Source organism: Protopterus annectens, chromosome 2.part2 (assembly GCF_019279795.1).
Source record: "Protopterus annectens isolate FY-2018-M chromosome 2.part2, PAN1.0, whole genome shotgun sequence".
NCBI classification, from domain to species: Eukaryota; Metazoa; Chordata; order Ceratodontiformes; family Protopteridae; genus Protopterus; species Protopterus annectens.
The window spans coordinates 1109832983-1109850870 of record NC_056730.1 but is presented as its reverse complement, the minus strand read 5'-3'; the positions used below and the strand labels follow the sequence as shown (position 1 = coordinate 1109850870).

Here is a 17888-nt window from a genome sequence, read left to right as displayed (position 1 = left end):
CGCATCCTGAAGATCTACTGAGCATATCCAGTCATCCTTGTGCAAGAAAGGCAAAATGGACTGAACTGTGACCATCCACAACTTTGTATACTGAACTGATTTGTTCAGATCGCTGAGATTCAAAACTGGTCTCCAGTCCCCTGTTTTCTTTGGCACTAAAAAGAATCTTGAGTAAGCTCTGGATGCTTTCTGGTCTGGGGGTTTTCTTGGATGACTCTTGTTTCAAGCAGCTTTTTTACTTCTAAAGCTACTTCTTTGCTCTGACTGGGTGGAACATCGGGAATTCTGTTTACTGTTGAAAGATGGGGTAGGGAAAAGGGAATTATATAACCTCTGGAAATAATCCTCCGTACCCATGTATCATCTGTAATATCTAGCAGGGGTCTCTAGTGCAGGGATAGATGACTCCCCAACTGCCTTCAGGGGTGGACAATCAGGCCTCCTTTCTGGAGCTCTGGTAGACAGGATTTTGCCATCTTGCTCACACCTGGAATGTGTGTCTTTAATTTTAGGTTCAGACAAAGAACTTTTGTCAAAAGATGTACTGATGAAGGTGGGCTTGAAGGGCTCTGCAAAATCACAAAGGTACATCCAAGCATGCCTCCTAATGGAAATGCCCGAACCTGCCACCCTTGAGGTACCTTCAGCTGCATGTGAAATGAGCTTCATGGATGAATTTGCAATGGACTGTAAGGTAGCCAACTGTGATGCAACAGACGTCTGTGCCTCAGCAGTTATTGCTCAAGAGAGTGATTTGGAGAGTTTTTTAATCAAATCCCAATGAAGTCTGGTGAAGTGCACCAAACAGTTCAGCGATCCAAGTGCAAAAGTTGCTGAAGTGTCACCAAATCTGTCCAATGCACTAGACTCCCTGTTAGGGGGATGAAGAGATGAACCCTGCTCCGCAAGTTCTTTCTTTGTGGCTGCAGTTACAACTATGGCATTGACTGGTACTCCTTTGCTCCAGAACTCTTTTTCCTTTGGTGGTACCAGGATTCTATCTGGTCTTTTGGGGATCATCTCAACAGAATTGAGTTCCTTCCATGCCCGCCAAGAGATCAACTCAATGAGCTCATTGGCTGGCGGAGTCATCCAGGAAGTAGATGGGTCAGACCCAAATACCTCCAGGAATACCAATTCCTCTTGGGAAGGGTTATTGGTAGACCAGCCACCCCTTTGCTTAAGGATCTCCAAAACATCTCCAAAGGAGATATTATTAGGTGGTGATCTTTGGGGCCTTTCCCCATCATCAAAATTAGTATCTTCTGTGATTGACTCCTGTGGGGAGTCTAAGTGCCTCCTCTTGCACGTCCTCTTCCTAGGGACTTCTTTAGTGGGATGCTCCGGAGAAGTATTGGAAGATATGAGGATATCCTGCTGGGTAGCCTGGAGACTTTGGGCTGGCTGTGACGAGACTGATGGCACAAAGACATTTGGGAACCAGACGGCAGATCAGAGGGGGGTGGAATAGTCTGAATTCTGAAGGAGAATACTCTCTCTACTACCTCGAAGACAGAATACCCCAGGGAAAAGGAAGTTGATGGAGCCAAGAAGACATGCTTTCAAACAATTGGCTCCCTCTGACCCGAGGGCAGCCCACCTGAAGCAGAAGTCAGAACCAAGTTGTACAATGCAGAGGCCCCGAGCGGCAGATACAGATCCGACAGCTTTGGAGTTGGCAGTAGCATCTTGGAGCTGACAACAATGCTTCAGCTCTGAGAGTCATCTGGCTCCAAATAAATCCAAAAGGCGTTCACAGCTTTCGAGTACCAAACAGCTTTAATCCTGGAACCTTGGCATTTTGCCTTCAAGGGATATCAATATACCAAATTCTAAAGCTTAAATATACTAAACAATTAAACAAATGTGTTTCAAAATTTGTCTATACATCCCACTTTTAAAGTGAACAGTGCAAATTATACATAAACACATCCCTTAATCAAGAAAAACTACTACATTTCCAATAGAACTTCAGCAGCAGCAAAATTACAACAACAAAATTACAATAAATTCTACAGCAACATCATCATCAAAGAAATTCAACCAAGTTTACATAAAAAATACACCACCCTCTCATAATGTATGCATGTATTCATATAAAAATATATACACACACACACACACACACACACATATATGGACATGTTGTCAATGAAATTTCTTCAAACATTTAACACCACCTCCTGATTTAATCCATGTGGGACCAAGGCTCCAAAATTATAAATGAAAGTAGTCATCTGGCTCCAACACATTCAAAGACGGTCCACTCAGAGAAGGTATCGGATCAGAAGATACAACTATCTTTGGATCTGATACGGATGGTCCTGGAAGGCTCAGATCCAAGGGCTCTAAAGCCGAAGGACACAATGGAGAAGGTGCCAAGATGGGTGGAGTGAATCTAATGATGGTTTCCTGACCCAAAGGGGTAGGAACCGAGAAAACTCCCATCTGTACCTGCGCTGACAGAAACTTCTTCATCATTCTATCTGCATCTGCCTCTGTAAGACTCCTGAAAGAATGAGAAGATGATGCTAATGAAGGAGATCTAGATTGTTGGCACCTCTCTAAAAAGAGGGAAGGTAGCAGAGAGGGGACCAGGTCCAGACAAGACACATAACAGGTCCCGGGGAGTTCTTTTGGCTCTGAGAGAACCAGATCCGATGAGGCAGACCCTATATCTGGAACAGTCAGACCCAATTGTTTCGACATCTTCTGGACTGGCTCCTTGTTTGGATCGAAAGGAGGAGTGAAGGATCCAGAAGGTACAGAAAGTTGTTTTCTCGACTCTTTTTGCCCTGCCTTGGAGGTATGAGCTCCAAACAGTGACTCTGAAAAGGGTGGAAGGAGAAGTCCCTTCAAAATCAATTTATTCTTTCTATAGTAAGGGATTTTTAAATGGGCAGGGCCTAGACAATAGACATAAGAATTGTGGGCATCAGATAAAGGGATCTTGTGCCCACACTCTCTACACTTTTTGAAACCCAAAGGTTTTTCAGTAATTATACTTATAAAACAGCAAAGGAGAATAAGGCAGAAAAGTTTTTTAAAGGTTAGGAAAGAATGGAAAAAATACCAATAATGGTAGAAATAATTACCTTAATGGTAGAAGAGAAAGTCAGGGAAAAACTACCAACAATGGCATCAAGATACACAGAAAATGCACTAGGAAAAGGGAGGTTAGTTTAGAAAAATGTAAGTAGTACAAAATAGAAAATACCAAAGGGATAAAGGTATAACACTGAACTTTTATAATTCACTAAATGCTCAAGATCTGACAGCGACCAGGTCCATACGCGAAGGTGGGAAATGATATCTGAGGTATGGAGGGGGGCTACAGCATTATGGGTAAGGGAGGAGCTCAAGAGATTGGAGTAGCCATGAGCTGTAAAAAGTGGCTGAGTTGGATCTGAGGATCAGATCCAAACCCACATGTTCAGAAACGAATGAAAATTGACAACATCAGATGTGATGGTTTTAAACAACTTTGAAGTGAAAATTTATCAGATACACGCAAAAATAAACAATAATTAGGACCCTAAAGGAGTATACAGATCAAACAGAAGAGAATGGAAAATAGACAGGAAACACTGAACAGTTACTTTGATATATCTGGAAAACTGTAAAAGTCAGAAATGGAAATTAAAGAGACTGACATAAAATGAGACATCTCAAGAAGAACAGTCTCAATAAGTTGATGATTTAGAAGATGGAGAGAAGAGGAAAAACTTCAGGTTTGCAGCCATCCCGAGATGGTGGAAGGAACAGATTGCATAAGCTTTATGAAGACTAATATCAGCAACTGGACTAGTCACACAGCAAGACATACTAACAGAATGAGCACAGTGTGTTTATGTCTCAAGACAGAAAGCAGGCAAGACCAATTGTTATGAGGACATAAACACACAAACAAAAGGAGATGTTATTAACAAAAATGTGGCATATAGGAGAGGTTCTAAAACACCAAAATATTTGTAGAAACTGACTATTCTGCTTATACAAGGAAGAAATAGAAAAAAAGTATTCCAGAAATGAGGACATGTCTGCAAGCTGGGGTGAGGTTTAAATTGCTGTATCCTGCAGTATGTGTGTATTCTTCCTGAGGGGTTCAAAACATTTATGGAGGTTGATTGAGCACTGGAAGGAATTAAGCAATTTAACCAGCAACAACTGAATTAGCAAGGAGACTGGGGACCAACTGCAAAGCCATCTGGAAGCAATAACCCAGAAAAGGATGCCAACGAAACCATTCACATTGTTCCAAAAGAAGATGTGGGAAAAATACATGACAACACAACAGCTAACTAGGGGTACTGGCAGAGAATAGGGACTAAACTAAGTGCTACTGGAGATAAAAGGTGAACTATCCCAGAAGGAGTGAAGCAATAGTGGACTTGTAACTCAAGTGGATGACTACAATGCATCAACTCCATATTGTGGATGGTGAGCCTGAAATGCAATAAGATGACTTTACATAACACTGCATGCACAACTGCATCTGGAGAGGATGGGGACTTGTACCAAGCTGCAGGAGCGATGTAGTGCAGGTACTGATAGACCTTAAAATGTTTGTGAGGAAGCTCAACTTAAAAGTTACAATTTCATGGCAAAATGAATGACTCTGTAAATAAACCCACTGATGATACTATAAAAAGGTCTAGCAGCTACTGTCCACCACTACATCAAACATTAGCTGCTTTCCAAGTGAAGTGTGAGAAGGATATCAGGAAACAACTTAAAAAACTCCTCAGAAAAAGCCTTATAACTTAACACAACGAGAAAGAAAAGCATTGATTGAGCTAGACAATGATAAATCCAGGTGCATAATGAAGGCAGACAAGGGAGGATGTATGTTTGTGACTGATGCCACTAGTTGCAACCAAATGATACAGAACATGCTGGAGGATAACAGCTTTTCTGAGTTATTTACCATGGATGACATAAAAAGAGCATATGATGTATGGAACACTGATATCACCACATTATGGGAAGAAAGACGTATTACTGAAAATCTTTGTAAGTATTTATGCAGCCCATGCCCTCATTTACCTAACATTTTTGGAATACCAAAGCCACACAAAAACAGAGAAGAACCCCCCCCCAAAGACCAGTGTTGGCAAGTGCAGGTTCCCTTAGTGAAGTCATGGCCATCTACCTTAACTACTTGCTGAAACCTTTAGCAGAAAAGAGTAAGTCATACATAGGAGATCTGATAGATTTTTTGAGGAAAATAAAAAAAAAATTACTGAGGAAGCTGACAGTATTTTATTAACTATTAATGTGGAATCCTTATATGTGGTGCTTCCTCACAATTACTGTATAACAGCAGTTATGGAATCATTTAAGAGACATAATCAAGGTACACAGGCACAGCTGTAAAAATTAAGCTCATTAATCTAGTACTGGATTTTAATTTCTTTACTTTTAATGGCAAACACTGCAAACAAAAAACTGGTATAGCCATGGGGGCTGCTATGGCTTCCAGCTTAGCTAACATACACCTGGGCAAATGGAAGGAGGACTTTGTGTTAAACAACACAGACTACATGCAGCATATCACATGCTATTTGTGTTTTACTGATGATATATTCATTGTCCTGGAAGGTGACACCTTGCAGCTTGGAGATGTTATCACTTACCTCAATCAAACTACCCCCTTCCTGAAATTTACCTTTTCCCATAGCTCTGCTTCAATACTTTCTTAGATATGCAGATTTCCGAGGACACCAACAATAAGTGAATCACCACTGATCTGTTCAGAAAACCAACGAGAGTTAATTTACTACGCCACAATAAAAGTCTGCATCCTACAAAAACTGTATTGTAGTTCCAGGGCTACAGATTAGCTAGAATTACCAGAGAGATGGAGCCCTTTCTGAAAAACCTGAACAATTTATAGAATGATTTCCTTGTGAGAGGCTATGAAAGTCAGATGTTAAAAAACATCCTGGAACCCATTACAGAACTAAAAAGGATTAAAGCACCTTCACTCAACTTCCCTATTAGGATAATATTAAGAAATTCCATGGAGAATAACAAACGCAAAAATATCTGCATGTTGACATACACTCTGGATTATCACAGTATCAAAAATATTATTAATGAAAACTGGGCCATAATCACAGGACACCCTTATCTGATTAACATCTTAAGTGAAACCCCATCCTTTGTTTACAGGAAGGCTAGGAGCATTAGAAGTTTTGTTGAATTTAAACCTAGACTATATGAGAGAAACACTAAAAGATGTGAAGCTAAGTTGCCCATATTTAAAGAAAATCATTAAGACCAGTGCAGGGGGTGACTGTAACACTACAAAAGTAATTTACAGGGCACAGCACAACAAATGTGATGCATTTTATGTGGGCAAGACTATAAATAAACTTAAGCGTAGGATTTTGAGTCATCTGGCAGAAATCCCCTCTGGTTGTAAAAACAATGCACTAGCCAAACACCTTTCTCTGCATAGAAGACACACAGGTTTTAAGTTCCAGATACTGGATCACAAAGACATGGATGATCTTGAAAGTGATATCCTGAATGTACTAGAAAAACGTGAACTCATTTGGCAATTAAGAGTGAACTCTTTCAGAAAGCCTGGACTAAATTACTACTGTTCACTTAAAAGGGTACTGGAACTTAGAAAATACTACATTGTTTACAGGACTAATTTTATTTTATTATTCCATTATACTTATTTATGTATTGGTTTCAGTGTTATCCTTATTTAAGTATCGATTTTAGTGTTATTTTATATGGAGTGTTCACTACCTTTGTAAAGACACTATTTTTTACTGTCCCACACTGGCCAGCACTAAGTTGATGTACTTTTACTGGTTTAACTTGCTCATTAAGTGTACATATAAGGTGGTGTTCTTGTTTTAATTTTGGCTTACTCTTTTTAATATGCATGTTGGTTAGTTTTAGTAAGATTTTTTGTAGATCTATAATTTTAGAGTTCTTGTACACAGACCTGAAGAAGTCTGGAGGGACAAAAGCAACCTTTGTTAACAATAACTTATGGAAATAGATTTTGTTTTGGACAATGTATTTTTTCTGGATGCCAAAATATAATTTGTTTGACTGCCAAATGGTCTAATGTTTAAATATTTCTAACCATGTATTATAATATATTGGATAAATTCACAGACTTTGCTTAATAAGCAGTACCACATCGTTATTAATGTTATTTAAAGTGCATAAGGTTTAAATTATTAAGACATTTAGTAAGTAGGGCAGTACCAGCTCGAATATTACACTGATAAGGATCGGGGAAGGGATTTAAATTTGTTACCATGTATACCATTAACTAAATAAACCATTCCCATATCTGATAACAGGTATATTGGTCAGAAAGTTTGGGATGAAACTATCATTCTATTTTTTTTGTTTTGTTTGGATTGCGTGTCTATGTGCTTAATAAAGCATTTTTGACTGGAAACAGACTGTCTACCCTGCTTGTATTACTTCTGAATACCTAATAGAGGCAATAATTGTGTATAATATTAATAATATTTCAAGATAAGTTTTTATTTTTTGATTTAGGATGTTTTTAAGTTTGCTACTTCTACTACCATTTTTTGATTTTTTTCTGCTTTTTAATATATAGTGATTAACTAGACATAGAGGAAATGAAAAACTTCCACACAGAGAAGTTTCTTACACTGTTTTTTTTTTTTTTTTTTTAGTATGTTTTGCTACCACATCTATGGTCTTTCTACCCAGTTTCCCATATCTGTGCTAGGTCTGACAGCTTCACCATCCCCCCGGACATACTCCGATGGGTCAAGTTGCATAACCTAAGGGTGTCTAGAGTTGCCACCTTTTAATTAGGCCAAAGTGGGACATGAGGGTGTGGCCAATATGACACTGTTCACACCCTCTACCATGACATCACCATAGGAGTGGTGACGGAGATGCGGTTATGGGTACAAAAGCAGGCTGGCTGCTGGGGTGGCTAGCTGGCTGCCTTGAGTAGCTAGCTGGATGGATGAATGGCTGGCTGGATGACTGGCTGAATGAACGGATGGCTGGCTGGCTGGCTGTATGGTTGCTGGAGTTGCTAGGTGGCTGTTTGGATGAATGACTGGCTGGATGGATGAATGGATGGCTAGATGGCTGGATGGTTGGCTGCTGGAGTGTCTAGCTAGCTAGCTGGCTGCTAGATTGGCTAGCTGGCTGGCTTCTAGAGCGGCTAGATGGCTGGCTTCTAGAGTGGGTGGCTGGATGGATGGATGGCTGGCTGGCATCTGCACTGGCTAGCTGACGGCTGGCTGCTGGCATGGTGAGCTGGATGGATGGATGGCTCCATGGATGGATGAATGGCTGGCTGAATGTACACCTCTCAACTGTACAGATTTTTACAGAATGTCCAGATTTTTGCCTCATATTTTTGGTCTGTTTCTAATAAAATTGTGTAAGAACAATATTTAAAAAGTGCCCCGATTTTTGGAACTTCTGTCCCCTCATTATGTATTGCTTTGTCCAGCTTTTTTGTTCTAAGAGGTTGAGAGGTATGGATGAATGGATGGCTTGTCAGGATAACTGTCTCTGTAGCTGGCTAGCTAGCTTGCTTACTTACTTGATGGCTATTTCGGCATTTAAAAAAAAATGACAATATTACTTTTCATAGCAGCTGTAGAAGCACTAAAACAAACCGCTCTACAGCCGCGATCTTTGTAGGCCTCTTCCTGCCCAAATCCTCACCCCCTACATGAATTGCAGCTAATTTAAAGCACTTTAAAACACCCAGATCTAACAGGGAACAGCTCTGCCTGCAGGTCCAGGTTGGTGACGTAACTGAATTGCCATGGAAAAGCCGGAAGTAATTGCAGCCTTTCCATGGTAATTCACAGCAATCGAAAAGTGGGGCTTTTCAGGTCCCACTGCTTGACACAGCGGGCAATGGGATAAGGTAGCTTAACTCATGAGTGTCCCGCTGACAACAGGACGGGTGGCAACCTTAAGGGTGTCATCACCATCAGACTTTTTTTCTTTTTTGTTCTTGTTCCTACCCAATTATTCCTCCTCCCACTGCAGTTTTTGTGGTTTTGTCCAAGTGGTGAGTGTGAAATGGCATGCAGCATACTGCCTCACCTGAGTGGCAGCTCAGCCATGCCAACCACTCTTTCCCCTCTTTAGAGAATGCCCCCAATGCAATGGCCCCAGTCTCTAACAGAGATCACTGCTCACTTCCCTGCAATGGGCAGGCCCATCCTCTCCTGCATCTCCTAAATTTGCCTGAGTGACTAATGGAACCCGGGTTGACTGGGCCACAGTTAGGGCATTATCCCTCTATGCCATCACAGAGGCAGGGATATAAATGTAGTTTTACTCCTCTGAATTACAATGACCTGGAAAAAAAAGAACATCAAGTTGATTGAAAATATAAATACAACTTTTTAGTAACACAAGTAGGCATCATAAATTAACTGAATTAAACATGACTAATGAAAGCATTAATGTTCTGCACTTGATAAAGCAATGCTTTACAGGCAAGGCATGTAGAAATATGCTGAGGGTGTCAGGTGTGAGTGCTAGGAGTTGTAATATAAAGCAATGAACTAAAAATAATTTTATGTAACTTTAAAAGATACAAGGTACAGAAAACCTGCCAGTAAAATTGTACAAGAAAAGTACAGTTTATGCAGTGTGTAGCTTATGGGTGGAGAGATTAATGCTGAAGCACTATACAAGAGCAAGAAAAGGGCCATGTGCAGAGATCTTAACATGAACAGCTGAATAAACAATTTGCAAACTATTGCTTAGAACAAAAATTAACTGAGTTTTTCTTTTTGGTTTGGAATGCAGAGACTTTTTCTAGAGTTGGAAACTAAACGAAGTAACAAAAAAAAAAAAAAAAAAAGATTTGAAAGTTGCTCGTAAATATCAGATGATTTCACTTACTTGTATCCCTAATTACCAGACGGCCATGTACTAGATACAGGAAACAAAGGTATTCATTAGCTAAATTTCCCTTTCAGTGACTATGATGACTACAGCATAGAAAATAAGCCTTAAAGTCACAATGCACTAGACTGGGAATAATCAGTAATGTTAATCATTTAAGTAGCTGAAATTCTGTGATCTGTAAATCAAAAACAGAGAGCTGATTAAAATAAAAGGTGGTCAGGAAAATGAGCTAGGTGGAAAACACAATCAGATAAATGGGAAGTATACATGTTTAATTATAGGTTCATAGGTTCATAGGTTACTTGGAAGGGACAGTGGTTAAACTGATTTTACATAGCAATTTTGCTTTTGCTTTAAGGATATCAGGCAAAAGTATGTGTATTAGCAGAAGTGTAAGTATTAACACAGTAAACCTAAGGTGTAGTTAGTTAATGCCCACTTTGATAGCCATCTAAAAGAGACAATTGCCCTAGTGAGGGAAAAAAGATTTTCCCCTTAAGAAATGTATGTACATGGTCACATTGTTTTTGTTTATGTTGGGAAATTGTAATATTTTTCTTAATATTATGTCCCTCCCAATGTGTAACATAATTCCAAGAAAAAAGGTTTTAGCATTTTTAAGTAAAGAAATGTCATTCACTGAATGCAATAAGAAAGCAACCGTGGGGAGGGATGGGCAAAGAAAAGTCATGCAGTGACAAAGACAACATTTTAATACATTTGGAAATGGCTAAATGTTCTATATTAACCATGAATGCGAATGGTCTTGTTGATACAGTGAAAATCCAAAGAGTACTATCTTATAAACAGATAAATATGGTGCAAATAATTATGTTGCAGGAATTCCATTTAGACAGGGCTGAACATGAGCGTTTGATAAAGAAAAGATTTAAGTGGAGTTATTCAGATGAATACCAAGGAGAGCGAAAGAGGAGAAATGATATAACTAATGTGAGGTGTTCCTAGAGGAAAAGTATGGACTTGGAAGGTTTGTGGTAGTGAGGGTATTGGCTGGGAAGCAGAATTACCTTTATCATATATAGCTCACCCAAGACTGCAACTTCAGAACTGAGGAGAATACTAGGGGAAATAAACTTTCATCAAGGAATCATAAGCACATGGAGAGACTTAACATGGTCTGCAATAACGAAGGCATGCCAAAGTGCCCTAAGAGGAAGACGATTACTTAGAAGATTCTTAAGGAAATATATGAACTTATTCAAGATGAAGAATGAAGTAGTAGCTTTAGGAGATCAAGGGGAATTTACTTACTACTCCCACAGGTTTAAAAGTTGGGTTAGACAGGACAGAGACTATATAATGCAAGAACGTGCTCATTTACTCAAAGGAGGGGAGACACAAGATTACAATATCTGCCAATGCACCTGTAAAGGTTACGGTAAAGGCTTAAGTTAGTGAGAAAAGAGATGAGCATTGAAACTTTTTTTTTTTTCGTTTTTTCAGTTTTATTTGCTGAAAATGCTGTTACTTAAGGAATGGAAAAGCAGATAACATTTTGGAAATATCAAGAAAGACAGAAAATGGGTCTGATGACATAGCTGGTGCTTGGGAAGTAATGGAAAGAGACTTTAGAGAAGTAGTGGAAATAAAGAAAAGAGAAATAAAAGCAGTGTTTTTTGCAAGGGGAGCAGGCCCTCCTGCATCCCCATACCCCTGCTCATTATATACACCAACTCTGAGATTACACAATCCCTGGGGAAAGGTAATATTCCTCATCCCTGAGGATTGTCCGTATTCAAACAACTGTCGACCATCTGCTTTGTCAACTGAAGTTTGTCAAGCATGGTGTGCAGACGTACACAAGATAATTATAAAAATCTATCAGAGGAACGTGGGCAGGCTGGGGAGAAAAGTTGTGCAAACAATTTAAAAGTATGTTTTAGGTGAGAACAATAAAATAATATTTCTAATAACCTCAGCATAAAATTAGTGGGATACACAAATATAAACAATAAGGTAAAGTAAAACATTTTGTGGGGAGAAAAAGAAAGCTAAGGACAATTCAGAACAGCCTATACCCAAACTGTTCTTAGGTAGTTAAAGTCACTGACAAGTTGTCAGACAAAATTAACTAAACGAAGCTGGGGAAACAGTAGAAGACAGCTAATAGGCTCCATTTTTGTGAAATAAGTATACATCACTGGTGATGGGTGAAATCCCATAAATAACTGCTTGAAAATTCAACAGTGAATTGTCTGCTTTAATCATCAAAATTCTATGTATGATTAACAAGAATGACTACACTAAGGAATCACAGTCTAAGTAAGGAAGGACTCACTGCACTATGGTATATGCATAGAAAAAATAGCTTAAAAACATTACTGCAGCAACACTCTACTTACTGACAAGAGTAGAAAATTTACATAAAAGGTAACATTTGCTTAACTTAAAAAATATAGAAGGAAGCGAAACAATGCTGTAATAAGCAGTTATAATTTAGGAACAAATGCTGCAAGAACCTTGTCAGTACCTTATCCAGATGCGAATGTCTTGCTTGCACATAGCAAAGTTTTTCTTGAAAGCTGAAAGAAAAGTGCAGTGCTAATTTATACCAATGAATACTTGCTGTTGAAATATAAACTTAATATACAGTTAGAAATTCATGTTTGGAGATGTCTGTGTGCCAAGACAGACACACAACATGACATGAAGTAGCATAAGTGCACTGATCCTCAGAGATCCAACAAGTTCATCTCCCTGCCATCCGACAGCATCCTCCTGCAATGAAGATATAATAATACAAATTTCACAGCAAATTATTGAACAAGTGGAAACTGATGCATACTTAAATGAAATTCCAACAGAAGCAGCTGGCTGACAAGCACTCGTGAAGGGTGAATAAGGAAGTATATTCTTAATCCATTAAGAAGGGTCTTCAGTGTTAGATGCAACATGTTCTTACCATATAAGCTGACTTACTAGGGGATTCTCCTTAATGGGTTTGAATATGGAATGAATCTGAAGCAGTAATACCAAGACAGAAGGATCCAGAGGACTGCATAAGGCCAGAAATGAAGCATCTGAATGCCAGAGAAATACTTCCCAAATGTAAGCTGTTTACTCAAGCTGTGATACAGAAATAATGCTTGGTAAATGTATGCAATGAAGAAGCAAGGGCTGGAGGCAACCATTCTATTCATGAAATGTGCTTTTACTATAAAATTTGCCAATGGCTGTCTGGCTTACTGTTGCAAAAGACACTGTACCTTGGCAGTCCACTAGGAAAGTGCCTGCTTGCTAGGTAGGTGATCTTAAACTCATGCACCTGCTTCAGGTAATACACAAGTTACTGGTGCACTTCCAGAATGCAGAGAGTTCTCTCTCACCTCTGATTTCTGCCACCACCAAGAAAACTGGGAGACTGATAGACTGATTCAGGGAAATGGCCAAATCTACCTTCAGGAGGAAGTGTTCATTCTGAGTGACACTTAAGTCATTCTGAAAGGCCAGAAATGGTTCACTGCATACAAGGGCCTGAAGCTCTATGGTGTACTGTGTACAGGTGAAAGCCACCAGCATGAGAGTTTTCTAACTAGCGAATTTTAATGCTGTCAAGTCAGCAGGTTTAAATGTTAAACAGGCACGTCCATATATCATGAAAGTTCTGAAGAGGGAGTGGCTTCAGTGGAAGACTGAGTTGCAGCATTATCTTAAAGAATTGCTTGACATGTCAGTGCTGGTCCAATCAGTCAGTATAATAATAAGCCAGTCTCAGTGACTCATCAGGTAGCACACTTGCCTTTGGTGGTGGAAGAGCAGAAGGCTGTGGGTTCTAGTCCCATTCCAGGTGCTTGGATTAAGTTTCCAAAACTGATATTGCAGTGCAGCATAAAGGGAGTGCTGCACTCCTGAGTGTGCTGTCCTCTGGATAACATGTTAAACAAAGGGTCCATCAACCTATGTTGGTAGCTGCTCAGGCAAATGTAAACAATCCCACAGTACTTATCTTAAAGAGATGGGGACATTCCCCAGGGCCCTGGCCAAGTTTCCCCAAGAAAGTAAGAATATCACTTTGAGTTTCCCTTAAATGGAGGATACTGGCCTCGTGGGACTAAATTGGTCAACAATAAATAAGCAAATAAATAAATCTCATCTTCCTAAAGGTTAAGATGTACAGAAATAGCTGAAACATAGATTTTGATGGTAGAATAGCTGACACCCAAATCATATAGATAACTGAGGTATGAGAGGATCACATGTAGAATGACTGGCTTGGAAAAGTATAAGGTACTGCTTTGTCCAAGTTGAGAGTTGCTTCCTTTTGAAGATATACATCTACCAAATAGCAGGCTTCCTGACAGCATTAAACATTGCAGAAATATCTGTTATTATGTTCGGTGGAATAAAGGGGTCTACATCAAAAGTCAAGCCCAGAAGTAGAGCTGGCTGCCCCCCTGAAGCCACAGTGAAAGTCCTTGGCTAGGACTGGGGGATGATTGTTGCTGTCTTCCATTCACTTGGAATGTAGTCTGTTTCAAGGCTGTAGTTGAAGAACGCCTCAAATGATCCTAATAGGTCAGGTTCAAGAAGAACAGGGATGTTGTTTTGACTCATGGAGGCAGTGTTCTTGGCTTTAGTGAGTGTAGCCTGCACCTGGTCCCTGCTGATAGCTGTGGAAAGTATGCTGGAGGGGATTTCACCTGGTGGAGCTGGGGGGAGTAGAGCTGAAGTTTGACTTGAATTTATCAGCAATTAGATTTGCTATGACACCCTGGTCTGTGTGGGTAGTACGTTCACCACCAGTTCGGCACACTGTTGTTTGTTACCTCTAAGGTTCCAGGCGCAGATGAAGAAGGCCTTCAAATTGTCGTCACAGCTGGCTTTAGGCAGCAGTGAACCTTATGGTCGCTGTGTGTCACCTGTTCTTCTGGGGCCCCAACCACAACAAGATATCTTATCTTGATATTTTATAACATGGTTGTCAAACCAACAAAAGCTAGTACAGTAATTCGGCATACTTAATAAACCAGGTGGGTAATAATTCTTATTATATCTCTTTTAAAATTCAAAGCTATCTCTGGTTATAGTAACAGTGTTTTACCAAGTAACATGCTTCAAAATTCCACTAAATATTTTACTACTGATATAGTGCCCCTGACTTAGTTAAAACCCTGCTGGTGGACATTCTCTCCACTAAAATTAGCAACATTGTCAGCTTTTGGTACCTGCAATACTCTTGCCTGCAGGGGGACCCCCTTAATCATCCTCGACTGTGTTGGGGCCCCACAAAACCTACTGCTGGTTGGGGAAAATGAGGAGAAAAATGTATTAATTTACATTATGTTCTTTAACCTGAACAGGACTGTGATATGACCCTGTTATGATGAAGCTGATAATGAACACAAGCAAGGTAAGCACTGGAGAGATCAGCAGAACAGAGTGACTGATCTCGGTGCATACCTTGGATTTTGAAAAGAGCTGATGCTTCGGATCTTCAGGGATAGTTTTCTGCTCCAGTGAGTTTTATAAATACTGGCAGAACACCAGATATTATAACTCTCAACTTCCTTGCTGAAGAATTCTGTCCAATGCCAAAAATAATATCAGAATAAAGGCTCAAAATCATGAATACATTTTAAATATTACTCTAATTCACTTAAAAAGTTAACAGAATAATACTTTTTGCATCAACATGCATTTTTTGGACAAGAAGACGAATAACACTTTGATGTCTGGATTTATCGACTGGCAGGAATCGCAAATTATTTACCAGCAAATCAATCTTTTTTTTGAAAGACAGAGCATGGTTAGGAACAAAATCAGGGAAGGTCTGTAAAATCAGGGACAGTGACATGTATGCATTGCTCCTCAATGTGGTAAATAAAAGTGACTTTACAACTGATCTGTTGTAGCAGTTCCAGTGTTGTCCAATGTATTGTTATTTGCTGAAATAACTACAAAACGAGTATTGCTATGGCTTATGCGTCTATATAAAACATATCACTGATTTTTATCTGTGCACATACCCAATAATGCCAGGACACATACATTATTCTTCTGGATATCAGTAAAAAATGCAGCTAACAACTATATTTCAAAATAAGGTATAAATTATGTCACAGAACATTCAGACACTTAGATCTTCTAGGAGTCTGGTGGCCCCCACTTCCTAGACTGCAAAAACTGATACAGGGGGCTCCCTTAATCATCCTGGTCTATGTGGAGCCCCAACAAAAGCTGTTGCTGGTTAGGGAAAACTGATGAGAAAAACTGTGTTAATTTTCTGATTATGCTCTTTAACCTGAACAGGGCTGTGATATGACCCTGTTAGGATAAGGCTGATAATGGCCTCTACTCTCCCCTGCATCCATTCTAAAACCAGCCCTGCTCAGATGTGTGTGTACAGAAAGCTGCTGTAGGTTATGTGGGGGTGGGGTTGGAGGTGGCCGGAGACTGTAGTGTTATTACTTCTTTAACTTTCATCACAGTCCAGTCTCAGAAGTATGCAGAGAAGGTCATTATAGCTTGTGTTGTGCTGAGGACAGTGTGGTCATTGTTTCTTTTACTTTTTTCACAGACCTCAGATGTGAACAAAGAAGGTTACTATTGCTTATGTAGGGGCAGTATACTGTTTAGGATCAACAAGGTAAAATACATTACTGTAATTATTATTTTTTTCACTTTCCTTACAATCACACATCAGGCATGTATGCAGGTGTCTGCCTTTGGGTTAAGGGGTGAGGAGGCATGCTATGTACATCAGTAGTCACTTGAAATACATGACTAGCAATTTGAACCTCTGCTTTCATCTCAATCTAACACCAGAGGAACGCATAGGCAGTCACTGTCTTTTGGAGGGATTAGGGAGGCAGGCTGTATTCTCAGATAGGACATATGTATCCTCACAACAATTGCCTTGTTAGTTTATTGTGAGCTACTTTTGGAGGGATTAGGGAGGCAGGCAGTATTCTCAGATAGGACATATGTATCCTCACAACAATTGCCTTGTTAGTTTATTGTGAGCTACTATTTTGTCAGCTTTGAACATCAGGCCTTGGGTATAACTTAAGTATTCTTTGAAAGGAAAGAAAATAAGACTCATTTTTTCCTTACTCATGATTTTTGTTTAAGCTACCATTAGATTAAAAGGTTTTAAAAATGCTCTAAAATACACCCAAGAGCATCTATAACACCTTATGGCTTGCAGGGGCACTTGTTTAACCGAGTTATTTCCTAAATGGTTATTACTATGCTGTCTTTGTCAGGAAAGATGTGTTGAAAAGATGCAATAAAAACTAAAGATGAACAACAAACTGAACTTTTTCCTTAATGATAACTTCTGTTCAAGCCAACATTGGATGAAAAGGTTGTGGAAAAAGAAAAAAAAAACCTTTAAAATGCACTTCGGAGCATATAGAAAATGATGGCTTCTTGAAAAGTCTAAACAGTAAGGCAAAATGTGAGCAAAAGGTTGAAAAAAGTAATGTGCATGGTATGGGAAGCCCAAGATGGCAGGAAACAGAGGGAAGGACTGGTGTGTGTGTGTTTGGGGGGGGGGGTGGCAGTAGGCAATGCCTAGGGTGCCATTTCACCTAATTCCAAACCTGTACATAGAGTTGTTACATATCATTGTTTTAACCAAATGCCAGTAACTGTAAATGTTCCTTTGTGAGATGGGCCAGAATAGTGTGATACTTAGGCCTGTCAAAATGTTAGATTATTGTATCTACATATCAGTCAGTGTGTACTACTCCTAAAAAGTTTGCAGCATGAACTAAAAGGTTGATTAGGAGGGGTGGCAGTAACAGGATGATTGATACTTAGACTGGAAATGCCTATAGGGCCCCAACATGCTAATACTGGCTCTGATTGTCCTTAGTCTGCAAGCCTGTACTGATCTCATAGTTGGTTTTCTTGAACTTAATTAGCCCTGTTAGTTTTCTCCTAGTTTTATGTGCTCAGAGCATCACTCAGTATCACACAATGTCAGAATGCGACAAAAAGTGTACATGCTCTTCATT

The 17888-nt window shown here is 39.5% G+C and overlaps 1 protein-coding gene across 2 annotated transcripts in view; it reads right to left on the bottom strand.

The window, feature by feature from the left end:
• The window catches only part of CBWD3 (COBW domain containing 3), a 950215-nt gene that overhangs the window by 121547 nt on the left and 810780 nt on the right, over window positions 1-17888 (bottom strand). For both annotated transcript variants that reach the window (XM_044064329.1, XM_044064328.1), the window contains one exon: window positions 12398-12449. In XM_044064329.1, the coding sequence (XP_043920264.1) occupies window positions 12398-12449 (52 nt within the window). The remainder of the gene's footprint in view (window positions 1-12397; window positions 12450-17888) is intronic.